Below are 24,832 nucleotides of genomic sequence, written 5' to 3' on the forward strand. Positions count from 1 at the left end.
TGCAGCTGAAGGGACTTGGGGGCCAGTCTGTTCCCAGTGGAGGCCCTCAGATGGGCCTTGTAGGTGGGCGGGGCTTGAGAGCGCCCTGTGAGTTGGAACCGTGGGACATCAGAAGCTTGGATTTAGTCCAGCTTTGCCATGACCTGGTGGCGACCCTGGGCCACCTCTCCCCTTCCCTGGGCCTGTCCCTCCTGCAGGCGGACAGACTTCCGCAGATGAGAGAGCACCCGAAGCAGAGCTGGGCGGAGGTGGTGTTGCTGCAGGGGAAGTGCTGGCCTCTCCGCCAGGCGGCTGTGGGACTGCGAGGGCCTCACTTCCGGGCGGGCTGAGCCGGGGGCAAGCCTTAGAGCTCGTCTGCTCGGCAGCCTGGAGCAAACAGGCCCCCACCCAGAGGAGGAGGGGGCAGTCCCATCTCTCAGTGCACCAAGACCACCATTGCCACCAGCTTTAGGGGTCTTCCCAGTCTACAGCTGCCACCAGGGTGAACCCAGTGCTGGGTCCCTTAGTGAAGGACAATATCAGCCCATGACTCAAGAGTCACCCCTGGAAAATCTGAGATCCAGCTGAATGGAGAGGCGAGTCAGGCTTAAAATAGCTAAATAAATCTTTAATATTTCTAATTGCAAATGTACAGAAATTGCACAGCCACACAGTCTTAGAACACCAACAACTTTCTCTGTACATTATTACATAGTTAAAAGTCACAGCTGGAGGAGCTCCAGCCAAGACTCCACGTTTGCAGTTTTGTCCTTTTCACATACTTACAAAAGGGGGGGGGGGGCAAGGAGGTGGGGGCCGGGGCGGCTCTAGGGGCCGAGTATGTAGAAAAGAGGGGTTGTTTCCCTGGACAGTCTGCCTTCTGCAGACGGACAGGTGGGAGGGAGAGAGGCGCAGCCCGGGCAGATGCTCTGAAGGGCGGGGGGCGTGGAGCTCTGGCCTCGGTTCCCCACCCCCCTGACTGGGCAGTTGGAAAAAGTCTTCACTTATAGGAAGTTTGGCAGTTTCCTTCACCCTAAACACAAAAGTTAAGCAAAAAAGTCAGGCCTCTCTGTGTTGGCAAAGGAGGGGAAGCCTGTCACCGGCAACTAGGTCTGGGCCTGGGACCTTGGTCCTCCCTGAGCAGAGAGTGCCTTCCCCAACGCCCCCTCCCTGTGGGCGCTCCGGCAACCCGGCTCTGTCTGCAAGGCAGCTGCCAGCATGAGACACAGGCTGTGTGTGGCCCAGGCGGGGGCCCCTTTGCTGGCCCAGCCAGGACGCACGTCCCATCCACCCCACCCAGACGGCACACTGCAAAGCAAACAAATAAATGCCAGGGGCAGGGAGTGAACCCCAACACCCAAATCCCAAACCTCTTCTTCCTGCCCAATACTGTTCTCTAGATTAAAAAATAAAATACAAACCCTCAGAGAGCAGCGGTCCCGGGCAGCCCTCGGCAGCACCAGGACTAGAGGACTATGTACAACCATCAGGTGAAATAGTTACATTACAGTCAAACACCAAGAACATTTACAAAAATGGTCAGACTTGCAATTCAGATAAAAATCTGTGAAGAGTCTGTACACTTTTACAGTTTTTGCACTAGGTATATAAGGTTCTCGGCCTGAGAGCTCGCAGCCCAGCCAAGGGCCGCCAGCACCGGCCACTGCATTGGCCTCCTGCGCCTGCTGTCGGGCCAGGGAGCCTCCCCCTGTATTGCTAAGAGGCGATTGGTCCGAGATCGCTCTACGAGGCATCGGTGGGAGAGGGGAGGGGAGGGGAGGGTCACTGGGCAGTGCGGGACGAATCTGAACCAGAGGACATCACTGGGGCCAGGCCCTGCCTGTGAGACCAGCAGTGAAAACGGCCTCAGCCCCCACGGCCGTCCTTCCCAAGGCCTGTGCCCCCTGGGAGCGGCCCGTGCCCCGCCAGCATGTCTCTGGCCTAACTGTACTGTAGGTTTCATCTCGAGCCCGGTCCCTGAGCGCGGGCCCAGGATGGGGGTTCAGTGTGGTGGGGACCACCCCCCACTTCCCCTCCTGGCGGGCCCTGTGGCAACCCCGGCTCTGGCAGCGCGTCTCCAGCCCCTGGGGCGAGAAGGGCTCAGCGCGCTTCCCAAGGGTCTCCTCAGCAGCCCGAGGCTGAGGCGGACGGGCGGCTCTGGCTTGGCCCTGGCTCTGCTGCAGGGCAAGTGCCCCAGCTCCGGTACCCAGGGCTGGGGCTGGGGCTGGGAACAGGGAGGAACCCAGAGGGACCCAAGCTCCTGCCCGCCTATGTCCCGCAAGTAGGGGTGGGGAGGGCTGGAAAGCTACAGAACAGCCTAGAGCTGAGGAAAACCGGCCCCAGCTGCGGGGTGTGCCCCTCGCCTGTCTGCAGCGCCTGGGTCCTTGGCTGGGGGCCCGGGAGGGGTGAGGAGGCCGGCCGCACACACGGGGCCTGGTGCAGGCCGCTGCTGTCTTGGAGAGGGAGCAAGTCTAACATCCTCCAGGGCCGCTATTTCCCATGCAGTGCGCACGCTCAATTTAAAAGGCCCCTGTGTTCCAGCAAGCGAGCAAGCGGGCTTTTGTTTCTAATGCATACTGTGAAAGGAAAAAAAATCACAGTTATCCACATTCTCAGGGCCCGTGGGCATTAGAATTTTCTTAACCACCAATCAGGAAAGATCAGCCTTTCTCTCAAGGTGAGCACCAGCAGCCACTCCCTGCAGGGCTACAGGAGGGCAAGCAGCACGCACAGTGTCGTCTGGGCCAACTCTGCCCGAATCTTTGGCTTCGGGAGCCCCAGAGCATCAGCCTGGGCCCGGGTGGCAAGTGAGGGAGGCTCTGGATCCTCCCAACAGGTGCGAGGGCCCAGAGGACAGAGACGTGAGCCTCGCTGGGTCTTTTTGGCAGAATAAGTAAGAGAGGGAGGGGAAGGCGGGCAGTGTGGGGACAGGTACGGGTGAATCCTCGGTTCCTCAGAGCAGGAAGGGTCCCCAGCAGGCTGCATGCAGTGGCAGGTGCTCAGAGCCGGGCATGGGACACAGACCTCTGGCAGCTCCATCCTCCCCACCCTCTCCCTGCCTGCCAAGCGACCTGTCAGCTCCTGAAACTGAGGGGCAGGTCCCACAGGGAGGAGCCTGGCCACCAGGGAGCCTGGGCCCCAGCCTTTTCATCCCCCACCTCTGTGGGCAGCTCCCTCCCTGGGGAGCAAGGGGGGCGGGGGTACATGCACTTGGCCAGGTCAAGGAGGAAAGGTGACACACCAAATTCAATAACCAACAGAGCCGCGTTTGGGCCAGCCCCCTGCTCCCACCGGGCTGTCCCGCTCCCCGCGTGCAGTCTCTTCGGCCTGCACCCAACTGGCTTCTCGGGCGGAAGAGGGGGGCCTCCCGCAGCGTCGGTCTCTCGGCTCCCTCTGTGGCCGCCTCCTGGGCCGCGGGCGGAGGGCACGGGGAGACGAGCCTCGGCCTCTTGCCCCCCGCGCTGGGGCTGCAGCTGTGGGGTGCTGCTCCCCAGGCCGAGGCCCGGCCCTGGGCCACCACAGTCCTCCCCTCCTCGGGCAGGTTAACAATTGCTGCTGTTTCTGAACTCGCCGTTCTCGGTAATCTGCAATTTGGTGGGGTTGGTGGGGGAGATGCCGTTACGGGCCTGCATGCTGTACCTCTCTTTCAGCTGCGTCAGGGCGCTCATGAGGCGGGCGTTGGCGGCGTCCAGGGAGGCGATGCGCTTCTCCTGTGCACAGAGAGGACGTGCCATGGGTCACAGGAGGGAAAGGGGCTCTGCGCACCCATCGGTGCTAGGACTGGAGGCAGGTGGCTTGGGGGAGACGCAGGGGTGGCCCTGCCCCCATGGGCCGTGACCCCCTTGAGTCTACCTTCCTAATGTCTCTACCACATCACCTGTTGCCCATGCTGTCACCCATCAGCCACCCGAGCCCCAAGGCAGATGCCCTGTGCAAGTGCCTGTGACAGGGTGCCACAGCTCCTGGTCAGTGTGTGCAGTTTATAGTCTGAGCAAGGCCCGGCCCTATCCCTGGGCAACTGAGAGGACAAGGGATCAGGCCTGGGGCGGGGGGAGTGGAGAGACTGGAGGCCAGTGCCTCGAATGTGTCTGCCCTGGCAACGCTCTGAACAAGAGCCCCCCCACCCTCCCCCTCACCCCGTGTGCCTGTGTCAGCCCCATCCTCCCCGCTCCCCTCCCAAGAGAGCCACTCTTTGGCCAGCACCCATGGAGAAAGGCAACACCCACCAAGCTGCCCAGTGGGGAGGAGCTGCCCCCCGCTTCCACAGCCTGCCCTTCTGGGGGCAGGGATCCTGCTCTGCTGGCCCACTGAGGCGTTTGCAGAGGGGTATGACTCTGATATGGAGGAGCCAAAGTCACCTCCCTGTCCCAGGTCCTTTACTGCCTATGGCCAAACAAAGGGCCGAGCCCCCTACCTGGGCATCGATGATCTTCTGTTTGGAATCTACAGCTGCTTGCATCTCTGCGTGGTCCTTCTTCAGCTCCTCCTCCACTGACATCAACCTGTGCCCAGAGATAGGGACAGTCAGGGTGACACAGAGGGAGCAGAGGAGGTGGGTGCGGGGCCTTGCGGGTGCAGGCTGTCACGTCTGCAGAGACGAGACACACTGGGAGAGCTCCTTTTTGGGCCACAGGCCCCCCCACGTGCCCTGGACAGAGGCTCTCCAGCTGGCCCCCAGCCATGACATGGGCTTGGCCTTACTCCTTCCTTACTCTTTGCCTGCCTGATTCTGCTCCCAAACCCCCAGAAGCCCCTGGGGCTGCCCCTTTCCTGAGGTTCTTTGTCGGGGGGAGTGGGCGCTAGGTCCTCGCCATGCCCCAGAGTCCGGCAGGTGGGATCCAGGTGTGGGGGCCGTGGTTTGGGTGGGAAGACAAAGACCTGGGAGGGCTCTGGAGCTCTCTCCCCGACTCCGTGCTCCCTGAGGCTGTGCCGGGCCCTCGTGGTAGCGAGACGGGTGAAGTGCAGCCCTGCCCCTCAAGGGGCTCACAAGGCAGCAGGGACACAGGTGGACAGACAGTAGCTATGCCCTCGCACAGGAAGCTTGGGAGCCACGGGGACCGAGAGCAGGAAGGAGCTAACCATCCTGGACGGGGGGCAGGGGGCACACACACTGGATTGTACATCTGAAGGACAAGCAAGGTCTGCGGGCAATAAGCACGGAAGGCGGGGGTGGGGGGTGGGGGGCCAAGGCCGTCTGCAGAGGCTCAGAGCCACGGCAGGGGCGGGTCTGCCATGGGCTGCTCCTTCCCCGAGACACTTCCCGGCCTCATCCTGCAGGTCTCTCCCGCACCTGTCAATCACGCTCCACCACTCCTACCTTCCAAACCCCTTCCTTTAGCTTCTGGAGCCGGCACTTCCTGGGTCTGCCTGCTGGCTCCCAGGCCACTGTTGGCAGATGTCTGTCCTCCCGGCCCCTAGGGTGTCAGGGGTCCACAGGGCTCTGCCTCACCCTCCTCTCCAAACACTTCTCAGAGGAGCCCGCTACTCCCATAGCTCATTTCCAGCACTTTCTAGCCCAGTAGGGCAGCCCCCTCCCTGGTGAGCACCGGGCCCCACAGCACAGCAGAGGCTCAGGGAGGTCGACAGTGCTGGGGTGGGCACCACACAGGGCCGTCCTGAGAAGTCACAGGCTGGGGGCAGTAATCAAGAGGAAGGGGTGTGGTGCCCTGCCAAGGGCGGGCTTCTTGCCACAGGAAGGTAGTCCTGGAGCGGAGCCTGTGAGGAGGGGGAGGGGAGGGAAGCAGATGGCATCATCTGAAGGGAGATGATACTGGGGGAGAGACTTCAGTTTCCAGCTGTGGTGGAATAACAGGGACTGGATTTGCCCGCCTGCATCAGAAAAAGGAGGAAGCAAAACAAAACAAAAACTAGAAAACCAGACAAAATGCAGGGGTGAGCAAAAGTAGGTTTATAGTTGTTCTTACAGAAAAAGGCATGCAGAATATGACTATTGTAACTTTATTAACTCAAAAGAATAAACTCGGTTTCACATACTCACAACTGTAAATCTACTTTTTCCCACCCCGTACATGAAACACGGGTTCTGGAGACTGAGCAGGCAGCACGGTACCGTGACCCCCACGAGAAGGGACAACCCAAGGTGAGTGTCCAGGCCAAACAAAGGGAGGGACTCGACATCGGAGGCGGGGAGGCCCAGGAAAGGCAGGGCGGCGGGCGGCTCGGATTCTCAGGACAGCAGCAGAGAGGAGGGCGGTGTGGCGAGAACCCCGCTTTCTCCTTGAGGGGTCCCCTGGGCCACTGACTGAGGCCTTGTCTGCAAGCTTGTGAGGAAAGAGCCAGGCCAAGGACCACTGGGAAGGCGCTCACAAAACCACCCCAGGAGCAGTTCACGCTCCTTCCCAGTCCAGTGGAAGGACGGTCTAAACAGGGGCCTCAAGCAGAATGAACCCCCAGAAGCAAACTAAGCGCCTCGACAGTGAAGCCAGACTAGCCCCAGACTAAAGGCCGGCCAGCACCCACCCGGCCCAAGTTTAAACAAAAGCCTCAGAAGAATGAAAAGGGATTCCAAGCAACCTCACTGTGTCCCAGGACAAAGACCAAAATATTTAAAGGAACACAAACATCCAGCACTTACATAAAATTCACAATAGCTGGCATCCAACCAAGCTGAGAAGTATAAAATTGGAACCCATAACCAGGAAGAAAAATAATCGATCCACACAGTCTTAGAAATGTCACAGATAATAGAATGAGTAGGCAAGGACATTAAAACAACTATTATAAACACATTCCACATGTTCAAGAAAATAGAGGAATGCATGAGCATAACAAGAAGTTTGGGATTTAACTCAAACAAAGTCTAGAGGTAAATATACAATATCTGAAATGAAAATAAAGATTCTAAATAGAATTCATAGCAGACTAGACAGTGAAGAAGAAATGATTAGTGAACTTGAAGACACAATAAATTACCTAAACTCAAACACAGAGAAAAGGAGACGACAGACCATCAGTGGGACAGGGGGCTACACAAAACAGCCTCACCCACGTGCAGCGGGAGTCCCAGGGAACAGACTCGAAGGCACGACTACGCACCCCCAGATCCAAGAGCTCAGCAAACCCAACACGCATGAAGAAAACCTCACCAAGGCAAGTCCTAATCAAATTGTTGGCAATCAGCAATAAATAAAAAAGTTAAAAACAGCCAGAGAAAAAAAGGCACACTAAGTGCAGAGGTACAGAGATAATGACAGAGCGCTGGCTCTGACAGCCGGGGCGAGGGCCCAACCAGGCCCACTGCCTGTTTCTGCAAATAGCTACGCCACGCAGATAGCTCTGCTGCAACAGCAGGGCTGAACAGCTGCGGCAGAGGCCCTATGGCCTGCGACGCGGGAAATGCTTGTTATTATCGGCCCCTTTACAGAAAGTTTCTGACCACCGTCCTAAAGCAACAACAAAGAGATTAACTAATAAACCAAGAGCAAAGATAAAATCATAAAAAAATACTCAATACAAAAGAGGGCAGGAAAAAGGGACTGAAACAGTACAAAGAGAAAACAAATAGCAAGATAATAGGTTTCAACATAATTATATTGACAATTACATTAAATGTAAGTGGTCTAAACTCTCCAATTAAAAGACAGAAACTGTCAGATAAAAAGCAAGAACCAACAGGAAAGTGTCTGTAAAAGAAACTCACTTCACACAGAGACACACATGGGTTAAATGTACAAGGATGGAAAAGGATGTACCAGGCTAACACTAATGAGAAGAAAACTTGGGCAGCTGTATTAACGTCAAAGATATCAAAGCAACGAACAGTATGAGAACCAAGGAATGGTACAGAGGTCAGTTCATCAACAGCACATAACAATCCTGCATGTGTATGCATCTAAGAGGAGTGTTTCAGTGCACATAAAGCGAAAACCAACAGAAATAAAAGGAGAAATGGACAAATGCATAATTATGATTAAAAACTTTAATATCTTTTCTCAGTAACCGATAGAACAAGTAGAAAAGCTAGTTAAGGATATAAAGACTTGAGCAGCACTATCAACCACATTGCTCTGACATTTACATTAGGGGAGAACTGTACCAGGATTGGCTGGTAGACAGAGATGTGTTAAATAAGCCACTGAACTTGGGAGAGCACGCACTTCTCAGAAAACAGACACAACGAGGGGGACGTGGTTTGGATGAAAGTGTTTCCGTTTTTGTGACCACGCACATGAAGAGAGCGAGCCAAGGGCAGAGCTGGCGGTCAAGTGCGCAGTGGTTTCTAGTGACCCTGGTTCTAGGCCTTGTCCTCATGCTAACCATTTTCCATAGGAAAAACCCATGTGTAAATGAAGCAAACAATAATTAGAAGCAGGAAAACAGGCAGCCTAAGCAGGAGGAATCTGGGGAGGGTGTCTGCAGTGAGCAAAGCACGAGGCGAGGCCGGGGAACATGCCGGCTGCTGCGCCCTGAGAGATCTGCCCAGGTGACAGGCAGGCGCCTGCACCACACGCACACACACGCTGTAACCCGCACTGCCCCACTTGTACCCAGTGTTGCTGTCATAGGAAAGTGAACTCCGGGGCTGGGGCTCTGGGTCGGCCTGGACGCTGCACCTAGGCAGCACCCTCTGCCTACAGACAAGGAGGGGGACGCGCCCACCGTAAATACCCACAGGGAGAGAGAAAGGGGGGTGGGGATCCACACAGAATCTGATATAAACCATCCAGGAAGAGGAGAGCCAGTGTCCAAGCCAACGCCCCTCCTCTGGAAATCCTCCTGCAGAGGCACCTCAAACCACAACACCTCCGAACTGGCATCGTCATCCCGTCCCTCCCCACCCAGGCTGCTTCTCTTCCAAAGTCCCCACCTCAGCGGCGGCTCCATGACACGCCCAGGCGCTCTTGGCAGAAGTCGGGATTATTCTGTCTCCTGCCTCCCTCTCACCTCCCACCTTCCACCGGTGAAAGGAACTGACATTCATTCCTACTTTTCCTGCCCTGAACTGGGTCCTCATTGTCGTTCCTGGCACCACCCCCCTATCCTGCTGCTGCTAAAGTCTCCGGGGAGTGTTGACCAAGACAATGTGACCCCCTGGGGGCCCTGGATGAGCTGGTCCGGCTGACCTCACCTCCGCCAGGCCCGCTCTGCATTCCCTCACCAGCACCCGCTCCAGGCTGCCTCCCACCTCCAGGGACACGCTCCCCCGTCCTGTCCACACCCCACGCATCCTGCAGCTGATGGGCCCCTGGCCTGCCCAGGGGCCCCCTGGCGGGCAGCGTGGGGCTGGGGCTGGGGCCGGCGCAGGGGCCGGGCACCCTCACCTGCTGATGATGCCCTTCATCTGGATGTCCTTGTCCTCCTGCTGCCGCCGCAGCCGCTCCTCGCCCTCCTCCAGCCGCGCCTGGTACTCCAGCACCAGCTTCTGCGTCGTCTCCTCCTGGCACTTGAAGAGGGTCTCATACTCCTCCAGCTTTTTGGTGGAGATGCGTAACTTGTCCTGCAGCACTGCCAGGTCCTGCCAGGAGGGCAGCGTGCCACGGGCACAGCGCCCAGGACAGAGAGCACAGCCTCGTGAGCCCGAGCCGGAGCGCAGGTGGGAGGCAGCCCAGGCCAGTGCGCCCCCAGGGCCGTCGCCGTCCCAGCTCACACCCCACAGCGAGGAGACGCAGAGTCTGCCCCCGACCTGGGGCTCTCTCCACGCTGCGCTCTGCCCCCCCGGCCTGGCCTTGTGGATATGAGGGGATGAAGACTCAGAAGCAGGGGTTTAACTAGGGCTTTTAGCCTTTATAACAAAGGTTAAAATGCTTTGAGTATGCCCAGGAGTTCCGACGGTGCCCTGGGAGGCAGGGGCTCTGCAGGACTGGACACTGAGGCCCCGAAGGCTAAGGGGCCCAGTCACATGGAGAGTGGTGACTGATGGGGAAGATTGTGGCCTCTCAGCCTCTATCTGACCCTGAAGCCGGCGGAAGTGGGGGAGAAAGGGGTGAAGGGCAAGGTGGCCCCGAGGCTCTGGACCTGACTCGGCCCGGCATGCTTAGCCTTCGGGGAAGACGCGGATGTGTAAGGCAGCAAGAGAAGCAGCAAGCTGGGAGGCTGTGCGGGCCGGACACCGGAGTCGGGGGCTCAGGGCCAGGGTGCCATGAGGACACATGACTGGGGGAGGCAGGAGGAGCCTCTTCTGGAGTCCCAGGCAACACAAGCCCAAATCCGTCATCACTAAAGGACGGTCCCAAAGTCAGGAGACAGCAAAGCTGGAGAGACCCAACCCCACCCCAAAGTCATCCCTGAAGCAAAGCTGGACCCACAGGGGAGCCTAGCTCCAGGGGAAATGGCCCTGGCCCCCTGCCAGGTCTCCTGCTCACTGGCCAGAGGGGTGAGGGGGGCCTGACAGAGTCAGGCCAGGTCTCCAGGGAGCTCGGGGAACAAAGGCCTCCTGGGTTTGCCTGTGAGAGTTAGTAGCACAGAGGGTGAGAAAAGCAGCAGCTTGTTCAGCCAAGGGACAACGAGGAAAGAGGGCACTCCAGCCGCGCTGACCCTCAGAGAGGCGCCGAGCCTGGCCCCAGGTTCGCACAGGGAGCCTGGGGGGAGGCTGGCCCTCCTCGCTCCCCAGCCACACTCTGGCTCGCGGAGCACTGTGCCCCATGTCCCCTGGTCCCCTTCACATAATCATGGTGAAAGCAGGTGGATGCGGTGGGCCAAGGGGGTGGTGGAGGGTGGCGGGATGCGGCATGGACACGGACCTCGCCCGAGGCCAGGGAGACGGACAGCTGCCACCCGATCGCCGTGCCTCTGCCTGAGAGGCTGCCACAGGCTCTCCTGGGGCCAGGAGGGGTGAGGGCACCAGAGGAGAGTGGGAGAGGGACTGCTGCGGGAGCTCTGTGCTGGTCCTGCAGGGGCAGGCCTGGACTTTGGCCTCCAGGAGGAGATGAGCAGCAGCCACGGATCCAGGGCAGCTGCCACCTCCCCTGGCAGAAGGGGAGGACAGAGGCATCTCGCTGCCCACAAAACGCTAGACGTGTGGCAGGGTGGGATGTGGGCATTTTAGAATGAACAGATTTTTCCCGTAGGGGAAGAAAATATCTCAATAGCAGTCTGACCCTAACCCTCACCCTGGCTCCCTTGCCCCCAGGCCGTGGTGGAGATGGGCACTGGGGAAGAGCCAGGCCTCAGGCAGGCACAAGCCCAGAGCGGAGGGGCCCCGCCGGGGGCGCTCTCCCAGCTGTCTCGGGGACCCATGCCTCCACCTCCTCATGCAGGAGGCCCCCTCAAGGGTCTCCATGTAACTCTTTGGCACCCTCTACCCTCAAGTCCCAGACTCTCCAAAGCTCACTGCCCAGTCACTGGGGGACGGGGCCTCCCAGAGGTCCGATGACCAGGTCCAGGAGTCTGGATTCAGTGCAAGTCCCAGCTGAGCCTCACGTGCAGCCCGTGTGGGAAACCTCAGGTCTAAGCTAAATCCCTCTTGCTGCTCTTCTTCCAGATTCCACTGACCGCTGTCCTCACATGGAACCAGGGGTTGGGAGTGGACTGGCCATTTGCAGGACTGAGCAGTGTCCCCTCATTCACGACCAGGGGAAAAGGATCCTGCCAGTGGCCACGGGAGGCAGCCCCGCCCTGTCCCGAGCTGCCAGGGTCCAGCTTTACCTTTTCTGCTTGGCTGAGCTCCTCCTTACTCCTTAGCCTATCCCTGTGGGGGGGATCTGGGCCCAGGCCCTCGTCTTCTAACAACTGCGCGTTCATGGTCAAGAGCCAAGCGGCCGTGCGGTCCAGGGCATTGGGGCTCACAGGTGAAGGGCCCTACAATGAAACACAGCTGTGAGGTCTGGCGGGAGGCAGAGGGGAGGGGCGGGGGCGGGGGCGGTACCCAGTGAGTCACAGAGCCAAGGGAGGGGACCTTCAGCTGACCAGGCACCTACTGATGTGGCAGCCCCTGACCGAGGAAGCACCAACTGCCAGTCGGCAGCCTGAGGCAGAGTTGAGCGCCACGTGGCCCCCTGAGCTGCTCTCTGCCACCCAGGTGAGACCGGGCACTCTGCCCAAAGCACAACAGTCAGTTTCACGTGCTGCGTGCACCCCGGGTGGCAGGTGACACCCATGCACCCTGGTCGCGGGGCTCCGGGGGCCAGCTCAGAGCCGGGACGGGGCCTGTGGGGGACAGATCAGCTCCGACCTTGGGCAGGGCTTTCACAGACTCAGAACTGGAGGTGGACTGACCCCTCCCTCTTTCTCCCTGACCCCAGCTGTCTCGGGGGGACTGGCAGAGGGACCCTAGAGCTGCAGTGTCCCTGGTTCATGGGACGGAGGCGGGGGCCAGTGGGGCGCATGTGGCATCATTCAGCATGGGATGGCAGCTGGGTGCAGGTGGGGATGAAATGACCGGGAGGAGCAGCAGAACATGGGTCTGACCCCCCACGGCCCGCCCCCCACCAGCGCACTGACCTGCTTGTGCACCGCACGAGGCTTCAGCTCGGGGCTGTCGCCCTTGGAGGAGGAGGGCTGCTGCCGCAGCCGGGCTCCCGGACCGGCCCAGTCAGGCGAGGCCGATGCCAGGGTGCCACTCGAGGGCCGCGGGTACTGCAGGGTGCTCAGCAGGGTGGGCGGTGTCCGGCCACGAGGCGCAGGGGGCGGCGGTGGGGGCGGGGGTGGCGGCTGGTCGATCCGACGCTGGGGGCCGGCACTGTTCTGCCGCGGCACAGTGGGCTGCCCGCCCTTTTCAGTCAGAGACATCTGTCGCCGCGCCAGCTCCCCTGGCCGACGCCCGAGCTCCTCGGCGGCGCTGCTGAAACTCCCCAGCTTGGCAGCAGCCGCCAGCTCCTCACTGTTGCTGTGGGAGCTCAGAGAGCTGTGGCCCTCAGAGCCCGAGTCGCCAAGGCCGCGGGGTGACAACGGCAGGCCGGCCGCCATCTGGTACACAGGGTTCTGGAAAGAGAGCGGCGCCAACAGCTGGGGCCGGCCCGGTGCGCCCTCGGAGGTGCCTGGTGTGGTCGGCGTCTGGCCTGCCCGTCGCACGGTGGCCAGCCCTGCCAGGCTCACGGGGGCTGCCCGAGCTGGCCACCCGGCCACCAGCTGAGCTGCAGGCGCCTGCCCGTCGGCGGCGAGGGCGTCGGGGCCCGCTGGGGAGCCTGCCTCCCCGTCCAGCGTGCGGGTGTCTTGGAGGTCCACCATGGACAGGCTCTTGCCGCCGTTGGCCATCTGAAGATCAGGCTCGTTGGCTTCCGAGTAACTGGAGCTGCGGGCAGGTGAGGGCTGGACCCCGGAGGACCTTGTGACAAAAAACAAGTCCTTGTTTTCGGGGGTTGGAGACGGTAACCGGGTGAAATCTATCAGACTGCAGGGAGACAAGCACACACAGGGAAAGAAGGGGGAAGAGAAGAGCTGTGAATGCGGCCAAGGCGGGTCCAAACCGAGAGCCCCCGCCAATCTGCAGGGCCTGGTGGCCTTGGCTGGGACTGGGGGAGGAGAGGGAAGGTGGGGTGGGGAGGGGAGGTGCCGGGGCAGCAAGAGCCGGAGAGTCCCGGGGACCAGCTGCAAAACCCCTCAGCCTGGGCAGTTGGCCCTGGCAGACACCCCCACGGGGACTGGGCGGCTGAGGTGGCTTCTCCGGCACAGAACCTCGCGCTAGGGGCCAGTGCTGTTGGTGCCGGGCCAGGCTGCCTGGCAGGCCCTTTCCCTGCTCAGCTGCATCTTGGGATGATGGGGGCTGAAGCCTGAATGTTCTGGAAAGTTCCCCTTAGCTAATCCCAAACCCACAACGCAGTGGCTCTCTGATCTCCAAAGGTCTTGCACAGAGAAATCCGGCTTCAGAGCCACACGGGCTCCCTCTGCCTCTTCCCTCTTGCTCCTAATAAGACTGTAACTACAGTGGGGACCTGCTGAAGCTTCCCCTGCCCAGCCTCCTGCTGTCACGCCTCTTGACTGGCAGGCGGGGGCTGGCGTTCCTGCCAAAAACAAGGAACCAGAGGAGGATTCTCAAGGCGTGACTCAGGCAGGGAGGGTCTGCGCCTGCAGTGGCACTCTGTGCCCTCTGGGGCCCTCCCTGGGAGGCGGCCCCTTGGAAGGAGGCTTGCTGTGGCGGGGCTGCGGGGCTCTGGAGGAGAGGATGCGGGATGAAGAGGGCTCTGCGTGGGCTGGCGGCAGCAAGGACTCTGGGGTCTGACATGGGCTGGAATGGGAGTGAGAGTCAGCTTAGCCTGGGGTGGGGAGAAGGAACGCCAAGCCCCGCCCCCTGACAGGGCCTGGGGCAGCAGGCTGTGAGCCCTCGGGCCCACGGCACTTGTGGGCAGAGAAGGACTGGATGAGGGCGGCAAGTGGAGCCGGGAGAAACCCAGACCAGCCGCACACCTAGTCAGGTCCCCCCAAAGCCCACGGGGCCTGGCCGTCTCTCAGCCAAGGCGTGTCCTGTCGTAACTCAGATTTGCCTCACTTGGCAGGTCCAGAATGAACCCAAGGCTCAGAGGGACCTGGGGAGTGGCATCTGGCCTCTTCCTGAGCCCCCAGTCCTGCACGCCACACCCCTCAGGTTCTCGACCTCCACACCCGCATCCTCTAACAGCCTACCGCTGCCACGGCCTCCAGAGGAGAACCTTCGCCCTGACTCCCAGCTCTGCTGGCCCAGCCTCATCTTCATGAGCTGGTCCCAGGCAGGGAGGACAGTGCATGAGTGAGGCATAAATGGGCCAACATAAACACCTACTTCTTCAAAGGAACAGCCTCATTCTGAGACATCTGCCTCCCCCTCCACTGGGCATGTATTTTATTTACAAGGCACTTGCCCTGGGGCCGTGGGCTCAGGGTGAGGGTCAGGCCTCAACTCTCTAGTTTTTGGAGCTCCCAGCCTTCAAGCCTTGTAGTTGCTCAAGCTCTTGCTGAAAACATATGCCCCTGCAAACCATGTCTGGAGATTCTGACTGGGTCTAGGATATACCAGGAGAACAGGTATTTTTAACACACCTGGATAACCCAATGGTTATTTGGGACAAGTCATTGTTCTTTAACAGAACATGTTTTCCTCCAGGTCCTCTACCCAGAATGCATTTTCCAACATTTAGGAAATTTTCCTATAAAGCTCAAAACTACAGCATCACCTCACCCAGGCAGCCTTCCCTGGTTTTTCCCAAACGCAGATTCACCACTTAGGGGCTACACGACACATTTCTCATCTCACCCAGCTCGTTCTAGAAACACTTGGGTTGGCGTCCTCCCGCCCTCCTGAGCCTGCAGGTGGCCTGCGCTTTGTCTGCATGTGCACCCCGCACCACCTGGCAGCCCTTACCCAGAGAGATCGTTCTCAATCACCATCTTCTGCAGCCCAGCCGAGAGGCTGCTGCTCCCAGAGCCAGGCGTGGAGGCCAGGTCATTGGTCCCTGGGAGCTGCCCACTGCCTGGGGTGCTCAGCGCTGTGTGGACATCCCTCAGGATTCGAGGCAGGGGCCCCAGTTTGGAGACGATGCTCTGCAAAGACACAGGAAGAGGCAGATGTGACCCGGTGGGGTCACCTGGGGAGGCCAAGTCAGCTGCAGCCACTGTGGTTCAAAGCACCTGAGGAGCCAGGCAGACCTGCAGACCTGCCCTCCCCCACTGGTTAGACTCAGCAGGTCTGGGGTGGGGGCCAGAGGGCCAGGAATGTGCAAATTACATATTTACCGGCTCCCCAGATACTCCTGGGCCTGAAGAGCGAAGTGCAAGGCCCGCAGGGAGAAACTGACCTAGTGTGAGCCTTTGACCCTAGTTCGCCCACTAATGGTGCCTCCCCAGAGAGGAAAGCACACGTGGAATCCAGAGTTTCCCACACCCATCCACACCATCTACTCCACAGGGCGGGCCGGGGCCTGACCCTTTGACACCTGAACCCCACTGGTGATGGTCCTGGCACAGAGCAGGCACCACCACATGCCTGTCAGACGATTCGCAAAGGGACAGCCAGGCGGGGGGTGACACCTGGGCCCATGCGGACCTCGCCGTCGTGGTTAAGACTGCTAGTGCTACGTGAGGGCTCCGGGCTGCGGGGCCAAGCTGAAGGGAGCGGGCTTTGTCCCCACCGGCCTAGGTGCGTGCTGCCAGGTAGGGCTTTGTGCAAGAAGGAAGTGTGAAGACTCGTGTTGTTGTCAGCGGAGCAAAGACTTCAAAGACGAAGAGCTCAAATGCAAATCCTTGCTGCAACACTGTCAGCGTGACGGCTGCCGACCGCCGACCGCTGTGCAGATACAAGGATGGTGGCCGGCACAGGGACTCAGCGAGTGGTGTTGGCAGCAGAGGAGGAAGAGAGCTGTGGCCTGGGTTTTCATTTCCCCTCCTGCATCTCTTGCAGCCAAAGGGCAGTGGACATAAAGGAGCAGAAATGACTGCAACAGCATCTGTTTGTGGTGCAACCTAGACTAACCTGTGTGCCTGGCAACAGGGGGCCGGCAACATAAACCACAGTCATTTGATGGGACCGTCTGCGGCCTCAAGAAAGGTCACAGTGGCTGAGCAGCACGCGCTGCTATGGAAAAATGTCCACGCACACCAAGTGCACATGTCAATTCTCACTTCACACCATCGAAACAGGAAAGAACGCTGTGCTGGTGAGTATCCTTAACACACAAACCACAGATGCGTCTAGAAGGCTGCACACCAGAGTGCACTGGGAGGTCACCTCCAGGAAATGGGACCAGAGCAGAAGGCCTCCCAGCTCTACTTCAGCAGCAACGACTCCTGCAAGGTGGTCTCTTAAAAAAGCAACGAGCATTCTGGAAGTAGACTGTGGCAGGCCCAGCTCTCACTGCTGAGAACCTATTTGCTGTGTGGACTGGGGCTGCTGGCAGGGGGGCAGTGGAACCCCGGGCCTGAGAGGGTGCACCCCAGGAGGCTGTAGCCATATCAAGGGTGTCTAGGGAACAACCATGTCAGCGGATGGTCAGGGCACTTGTGGAAAGGTTTGTCTCTCTGTCTTTTCCTTGTCAGTGGCCTTAAAACCCAGAATGAGGACATTTTCACAGAACTAAATCTGATCACATTTCTCAGGTAGGGAACACACCCTCCTACATGCAATCCACCCACTCAACGCTGAGTGTGCAGAGACCCAGTACCCAGAGTAGGCTCCCGGCCGGCGGGGCTGGCGAGCCAACGGGGCCCTCCTCACCAAGGAAATGGGCCCGGAGACCCTGGTGCACGCCGACAGGGCCAGGGTTGGAACCTTGGGCTCCAGCACCCGGGCAGGGCTGCTGATCTGCACCACGCAGGAGGACCCCTTGCCCGCCCCCGGCCCCCGGCCCCCTGCCCCCTGAGGACAGGCACCTGCTCCAGCTGGCTGACGGCCTCCCAGAGCAGCGAGTGCAGGCTGGACAGCTCGCGGCCCAGGTCGATGTAGCCCTCGAAACCGGCTGTGTTGGAGATGGTCTCGGGGTTGGAGATCTCCAGCAGGAAGCGCTGCATGTTGGTCCACTCATGCTCCAGGAACTGGTTCATGAACGACATGTACTCCTCTTTGCTGCCAAACCTGGGAAGAGAGCAGACAGGGTGAGGGGCCCAGGTCCCAGGCAGGTCCCCGGGAAAGCCTGGCCCCACCCAGGAACCCCCCTTCTCGGAGACACCCCCGCCTCCTCAGCTCCTCCTACTCCTCGCCCACTGTGGCCAGTTCCCACACCACTAATTCCACCAGCCAACCAATCTACTAGGACTCGGGGCACTCCTTCCTCATGGGCAAGCCCAGGGACCCTTTTCCGGAACTTTTCTCAAAGGACCTGAATGTCCTATGGTCCTCACTCCCCTCTAACTGCTGGTCACAATCGCCTTCCTCTTGCCTCCAAGTTTCAACGACCTGGTGGGCAGGTGATTCTCAGTCTGCACTCAGCCAGGTCTCTCTGCTGAGTCCACAGACATGCATGTCCACAGCTCCTCCCCTCGCACACCCAGACCGGACAAGCCTGAAGTCAGGGCCATCACCCCAAACCCATGCCCTCCTCCCACGCCCCTATCCCAAGTGAGGACACCACCGTCCACCAGACAGCTGAGCCAGAAGCCTGCTGGGTCATCTCCGCCCTCTCCCTGCCATGGCCGGCACGGCCGGCTGGCCTTATCTCCTCACCACCCCTTGACCTTGCAGCCCTGCGTCCTGCATCGCCTCCTCACCCCACAAGACTTCTACTCCCCGAGATTAGCTGGAACCACAGCTAATCTCTCCTGGTTCCCGGGTGCAGGCCCTGCTCTCTCCACTCTCCCTGCCTCGCTGCTGTCAAGCTGGCTCTCTAGGACTAAGGGTAGATGAGCGCCATCCTCCCCTTGCTTAAAGCCCCTGGTGGCTCCCACCACCCTGTCTGGCCTTCGAGTCCCTCCTGTCCTCCTGGACCTGAATGACTCAGGGATGCCATGGTGCCTTGTCCCTACAGCGTATGGCCCACCTGGGGGCTGCCCTGCCTTTACTCTTGACATGCAGCTGGGAGCACACGTTTGGGGAAGCCCCCCAGTCGCCTGTCCCAACAAGCTCAGGCCCTCCTGAGAGACCACGTGCATCTCTATTGCCTCTCGCTGCTCACTCTTCCTCCCCCCCAACCCCCACCGCTGATGTACTGGCTCGGCAGGGCTGTGACCAGGCGTGACTCAGAGCCCGACACAGAGGTGGCCCCAGAACGGGGGACTAGATGACCCAGCCCTTCCGTTTCCACCCCCTCGATCGAAGGTACAGTCCCAAACACTGACGTGCTTTATGAGCAAGGACATCCTTGACGGCATTCAGCAAGGACAGTCTGAAACAGCCTGAGTGCCCAGCCACAGGGGACAGGCTAAGGAAGTATGGGCCCTCCTCCCTTGAAGGCATATTAGTCATTCACCTCAAAATGAGGCTTACAAATTTTAAGCACATGGGAGAATCCTTATGACAAAATGTTAATTCAAAAAAGCTGAAGGAAGAAAATATCTTCTCACCTTTGAAAATTAAGGAAACATACCAAAATGGCATGCGCTTTTGGTAAGGGGGCCGGGGCGTGGAAGAGATCTTATTTTGAAGCAGGGGGAGGGGGAAGACTGAGTGTGACAGGGACAAAAGCAGGGCCCACGGCCTCCAGCCGCGTCCCAGCCCTGCCCGCCGGGGACGCGGCACTCACTTGGCGAAGTTGGCCAGGTTCTGGGTGACCTTGGCGATGAGGGTGAGGGTGCGGGCCGTGCGGTCGTCCGGGTACTCCTGCAGCAGGTTGAAGAGCGAGGGCGACATGATGGCGGGGCAGAGGAAGCGCAGAAACAGGGAGGCGCTGATGAGCCGCTCGCTGATGTCGGGCCGCCCGCGGCTGCTGCACTCCTGCCGCCACGAGGCAAACACTTCTTTCAGCTCCCGTGGGAAGACGCTGGGTAGGGACAGGCAAGAGTGGCCTGGGGGTCAGGCAGGGCGCCAGGACGGGAAGGTGCAGAGCTGGGACCTGGTTCTGGGTCTGATGGAACCCTGAGTCCCAGCCCTGGTAGCTGTGAGCTCGACCGCTGCCTGTCACTCCACCGTCCGCCACCATCCGCCACCCAGTCACTCATCTATCACCCATCAGACAGGGCTGCTGGGGAGCTGAGAGAGCGCAGGCAGGGCATGGGCCTGGGTCTTTCCCACCATCTCCAGGGCTTCACCCTCCTGCCCAAACGGCAGGCAGCTGGACCAAGGGGACAGTGAGGAAAACACAGTGGGAACAGACAGCCACTCCTTGGTTCCCATCAGTAGTTTTGGAGACTTACTCCCTTTGCTCCAGTAACGTTATAGGAATTAGAGGTTTTCGGGAGAGGCCAGGGTGACCGAGAAGATGGGAACACTCTAACACAGGGTGAAGACATAGCTCCCCTCTTCCTGGACAGGGACGCACTTCCCCAGTGGACCCAGTGAGCACAGGCGGGGTCCCTGGCCCCCAGTGGGGGGCACTCTCTCCATTGGGCATCTCCAACCTGCCATAAGGAGGTCCCACCCTGTCAAGCTTTAAGCAGCTTTCCTAGCTTTACAACCTAAAAGATACGCGTCCTGCCCTGGGGCAGGGCAGGCCAGACGCAGTGCTCCCCGAACCTGGTCCATGCCTGGCTCTGTCACGACCTCTGTGAGCTTGGAGCAAGTACCTGGTCCTCCCTGGCCTTTCATTTCCTCACCATTAAACTGAGAACAAGGCCATCTAAAGGCTGAGACCCCAAAGCCACAAGAGGCCCTGATCAACCTGGAAGGCTCTCGCCCCGCAGCCCAGCGGGCTCTCGGCAGGGACTGGGGCAGTGCAAAAGCACAGCCAGAGAGGACGAGGGCAGGCAGCCTGCAGCCCTGGTCCTTGCAGTGCCTGGCCCAGGACGGGCAGGGGCAGGCGTTGCGTGATGACATCTATCGATGGCATCCAGAGCTGAGAGGTGCCTCTGGGTCTCTGACAAATATCCGAAAGAGGAAATGGAAAATCACTGTCCACCGACACCTTTCCCTGTGTCCCACACCCGCCTGCCCTGGGAAGAGTGGGGCAGTGTGAAAACACAGCTGGCCCCCAGGTGGAAAGTGTGCTCCCAGAGGGTTCAAGGCTCTCAGGTCACCCCTCCATCCCCCGTGCCAGGGGTCATGAGTGACCCAGTCCGAGGGGCCGTGCTGGCTCCCGGTGAGCACTCTGTGCAGCCCAGGAACACAGGGACCTGCGCAGCAGGGCACCCCGACCTTGGCTCTGGCCACTCCCCCCACCCCCTTCCCAAGGCTGTCACCCCCCTAACAGGCCTCTCTGCTGAACGATTCCAGGGCCCCTTTGAGTGCCCAGCCCTGAGCTGGTGGATCCAGCTGCCCTGGGGTGCCCCAGCATGTGCAGGAAACAGATTCAGACACAGGCACAATCCCACTCTGATGGGATGAGGGCTGTGACAGAGGGTGCCCAAGAGAGAGGTGAGCTGACTGTCTGAAGGTGGGCCATAGAAGGGAGCCAGGCATAAGGTCTTCAAGCAGGAAGGGAAGGAGCGCATCCAAAGAAAGGAGTAAGGCGTGGCTGGGAGGTGGCGGGGGCGGGTCTGGGGAGGGGATCGAGGAGGGAGAGGCGCGCAGGTCGGCAACTGGAGCAATGACCAAGGAGAAAATCTGAGCTGCTTCTCCAGTGTGAAAACAACCCCAGAGCTTAGGGCTGGTAGCAAGGTCCCTGCCCCGATAGCCGTGCACACCACACTGTTAGCAAGTTCCCTGCGCAAGGTCAGCCAGCCACCACACGTGCCTCAGGAACAAGCAGGTGTCTAGGGTGTTAGCCTAGCGGGACGTGGCCCTCGGACCAATTCCTGCCCTCACTGAAGTCCTACCTAAACAATCCACTCCGCATGTCCCTGGTCCTTCTCTCGGGGGCTGGCAGCAGCCCGCTCTACTTAAAGCCCAGTCCTTTCTTCTCTGTTCTATACAGTCCAGACACCCACACAAGCCCCTGCAGGGCCCGATCGCAAGCCCCTGTCATGAGCACCACACTCCTGCGGACAGAGGAGGGGTCTCAGGTTAAGCCACCACACACCCCATCTGGGTACCCGAGCCGGGCCTTGTCCATCTCGCTCCCCAACACCTACAACAGCGCCAGCCACATAGGGCACTTGCTAATAAACACGTGCAATGGACTGCCATAGTGTCCTAATGTTCTACACCGCACAGACCGTGTCCTGCATATATTCTGGAACACTCCCCTGTATCTGGTAGCCCCAAAATGGCCAGGATGGGGGCCTGGTGGCCCAGCAATGCTTTGCAGAGCCAGGCAGAGGGTGTGTGAGGCTACAGGCATCTCCTTATTAAGCCTCAGCTGGGCTGTTTGTAAGTCAGGCACCAGGGAACAGAACCCCCTCACTGAGCTGTCTGAGTGAGAACTGCACACACACGCCTAGTGCAGCACCCGGCAGGCCATGGGTGCCCGACACAGGACGGGTCAGACGCTGGGCTGGGGAGGCCCTGCACAGCTGAGCCCCAGGAGGGAGTGCGGGGGCAGCACTGACCAGTAGGAGTTGATGATCTTGCAGAAGGCCAGTTCGCAGCACATCTTGAGGTTGCCCTGGTGCTCAGGGAGGTCAGCGGCCGAGCACTTGCTTGGGTCCACTTCGCAGTTCTCGTCTGACTCATACAGCGCTTTGATGAACTCACCTGTGGCCAGGAGGGGCAGTGAGGACCTGGTGGGCACGTCCCACCCTCTGCCCACCGCTGGCCTGAACCCTCCTTACCTAGCGCGTCCTGCAGGTACTTCTGGCCCACCAACTTGAGGTACTCTTCGATGGCCTTGGTGGCCAGCGTGTTTTCCCGGAAGATGAGGTGCTCGTTGTCCCCACAGCGGTCCACCTCTGACATCATCAGGTCCGTCAGGAAGTCCTGGGGAGGCAGACGGTGAGGGGAGCAGACTTAAGCGGGCCTGGCAGGTAGGACCCGGGGATCCACACCTGCTCCCCGGCCAGAAGCCCCTGCTTCTCAAGGCGGTTCCACTGTCAACCACCAGGGCCGCCGGGGACAGAGCGGAGGGCAGCCTGGTGAGGGGAGACACCTAGTGCTGGTGAAGTCAGAGCTGCGTCCAGAGACCGGGAGGCAGGCCAGGGCAAGAGCACGCCACGGGGACATGAGTTCCCGCGTCACAGCCAGACCAGCTGGCCTCAAACCCCTGCTCAGCCCCGACCAGGCCTGGCGGGGGGCCAGAGAATGCCCCCAACCACACCATCAGTGCCAAAGAGGACAGACAGGCCACCCTCTCTCCCTCATATAAGCAGCTGCCGCTATCTACCCGTTTCTCTGACGGGGTCTCCCACCAGGCACAGATTTGTCCTGTGTGGTCCCTCAGAGCAGGACAAGGGGGGCGGAGGCTGTCCGGCTGCCCCGGAAGGCGCAGCATCACTGCCCACCTGGCAAACGCGCGCAGCAGCTCCTCACTGCTTGGGAGCCCACCTTCCTTGGAGGGTCATTGCTAAGCTGATGAGCCTGTTGATCCCACAGACAGGGTCATGGGACGACCCCAGGAAGGAGCCTGAGCCAACACCTTCCTGTCTCAGTGCAGAGCCTATGGCGTGACCTGCTGCAACGGCCCAGAGGGGGTGGGGGAGAGGCTCCCTCCCTTCAGAGCCCCTCCTCTGCTCCCCCACAGCCAACCGTGTGATTTGGGGGAGGGGAGGAAGATAGGTAGGGAGCCAGATGGAAGTCAGGGCCGGGACCACCCGGTAATGAAGTTACAAGGTGGCCAGCATGGGCCAGGGCTCCCAGAGCGTATGGCTTTGATTCCCTCCGACATCACAAGTGGCCCTTGAAATATAGCTTGAGGCCCGGGAGACCCTGCCGGCCAAAGGAGGGACAGAAGGGGCTGAGGAAGCTGCCGCTGGCCCCTCTGGGGACCATATACCCTGAGGAGCCCTTCCTGACCTACGGATGACCTGAAGGGTCTCCTTTTCTAAACACACAGAGGCAGGACCCAGGCTCCACCAGGCTCTAACTGGCATGCACGGGCCTCCCTGAACCCCTGGAGGGGGTGCTCGGCCCAGGCTGGGATGAGGAAGAGCTCTCCTTAGAGCTAGGGCCCCGGGAGGGTACAGGCACAGAACAGGAAAGTGACCTGTCCAAAGCCACACAGCTCCCTGGGCCAGGTCTGGCCCAAGTCTCCTGCTTCCATCCCAGGTCCCGTTCCCCCTGCTGCACTGAGCAGAGAGGGGATGGCAGGGGGGGCCCTTGGAGTCCTAGGATAGATACCCTGAAAAGTCACAGCCCAGGACAGCGGAGCCTGGGAGGACAGCAAAGTCACACGGCCTTCACTTCCAGACTTCAGGGCCCATGTCAGATGCTGGACCCCTCACCAAGAACACCTCACTAGCCCCGAAGTTCTTTGCACGAGAGGGAGCTCACATGCACAGCACCTCAGCAGCATGAGCTACTTCCGTCTTCCGCCTACTGCTCCCCTGCCCCATGGAAGGCCACGGGGGGAGGGGGTGGGCCCGGAGCCTGAATCTGGGTGTCTGGGTGTGAGAGTGAGGGGCTATAACAATACCCTGGCGGCCACCAGATAGGGATGTCAACTGAATGCAACACCTCACTGGACATGTGTGGCTGGGTCACTGGGACCCCAGTGCTGGAGAAGGCTAGCCCTCGAGCCTCAGGGACCAGCCCTCTTGTGGGTAGAGGGGGTCCCTAGAACCCACCCCCTCCTTACAAGCTGCTGTGCTGCCCATTGGCTCCATACCTGCCTCAGCGATCAGGGGCAGGAGCAGCAAGCCCCTCCTCCATGACACAACCCCTGGGTCTGGGGGGCCCACCTGGCCGTGATCAGTGCCCTTGACAGGGCTGAAACCCAGGATGCAGACATGGGGGAGAGCTGGTAATCCAGTGCGTCCCAGGCCATTCCACACGACTGCAGGACAGGGGGTGGCCCGCCCGGGCCCACACACGCACCTTCACTTTGCCCGTGCTCTGCAGGATGTGCACCAGGGCCGACGCCATCTCCTCCTTGGTCTTGGCACTGAGGATGGGCTCGAGGGCTGTGCAGAGCCCCAGGTAGTGGTTGGTGATGTGCTCGGCGAACTCCTTGTACATCTCCATGGGCAGGATGGTGATGGTCTGGTAGCGCGCCTTGATGCGGATCATGGGTCCGGGGCTCTTGCTGCCCTTGGGGTTGGGCGTCACCACTGGGTACCACTTTTCCACGAACTGCCGCCCGGCCACGGAGGCGGCGGGCAGGCTCACCAGGCCCAGGTAGCTGTTGCGCTCCTTCTTCTTCTTCTTGTCCGTCTCCCGGTACAGGTGGACGGTGACGGTGCGCAGGGGTGGCAGGTTGTGGAACTCGAAGTGCTCGCCCCAGAAGACATTGTCCGTCTTGAGCTTGCCCGTGGTGCGGGCGTAGAGCACATCGTCCAGGCACAGCTCGCACAGGTACTTCTTCTTGGCCGGCAGGTCCTTGGCCTCGATCACCCACAGCTTCAGGATGTGCTCCACACGCCGGCTGTTGTC

General features: G+C 60.1%; 1 protein-coding gene across 9 annotated transcripts in view; it reads right to left on the minus strand.

Annotated features, from left to right (window-relative positions):
• Nucleotides 1–678: 678 nt before the first annotated feature.
• Nucleotides 679–24,832, minus strand: part of DAB2IP (DAB2 interacting protein) — a 183,438-nt gene continuing 159,284 nt past the window's right edge. For 5 of the 9 annotated variants that reach the window (XM_054584448.1, XM_054584453.1, XM_054584446.1 and 2 more), the window contains 11 exons: nucleotides 24,278–24,832; nucleotides 22,081–22,225; nucleotides 21,859–22,003; nucleotides 19,020–19,256; nucleotides 17,215–17,416; nucleotides 15,212–15,390; nucleotides 12,379–13,267; nucleotides 11,584–11,736; nucleotides 9,261–9,454; nucleotides 4,394–4,481; nucleotides 679–3,689 (listed from right to left, as the gene is read on the minus strand). In XM_054584448.1, the coding sequence (XP_054440423.1) occupies nucleotides 3,522–3,689; nucleotides 4,394–4,481; nucleotides 9,261–9,454; nucleotides 11,584–11,736; nucleotides 12,379–13,267; nucleotides 15,212–15,390; nucleotides 17,215–17,416; nucleotides 19,020–19,256; nucleotides 21,859–22,003; nucleotides 22,081–22,225; nucleotides 24,278–24,832 (2,955 nt within the window). In that variant the 3' untranslated portion in view covers nucleotides 679–3,521. The remainder of the gene's footprint in view (nucleotides 3,690–4,393; nucleotides 4,482–9,260; nucleotides 9,455–11,583; nucleotides 11,737–12,378; nucleotides 13,268–15,211; nucleotides 15,391–17,214; nucleotides 17,417–19,019; nucleotides 19,257–21,858; nucleotides 22,004–22,080; nucleotides 22,226–24,277) is intronic. The other 4 variants (XR_008530062.1, XM_054584449.1, XM_054584447.1 and 1 more) reach the window with 4 other exon arrangements.

The sequence above is a fragment of the Pteronotus mesoamericanus genome, unplaced genomic scaffold (genome assembly GCF_021234165.1).
Source record: "Pteronotus mesoamericanus isolate MK-2021 breed Mesoamerican mustached bat unplaced genomic scaffold, CSHL_Meso_final contig_78, whole genome shotgun sequence".
NCBI classification, from domain to species: domain Eukaryota; kingdom Metazoa; phylum Chordata; class Mammalia; order Chiroptera; family Mormoopidae; genus Pteronotus; species Pteronotus mesoamericanus.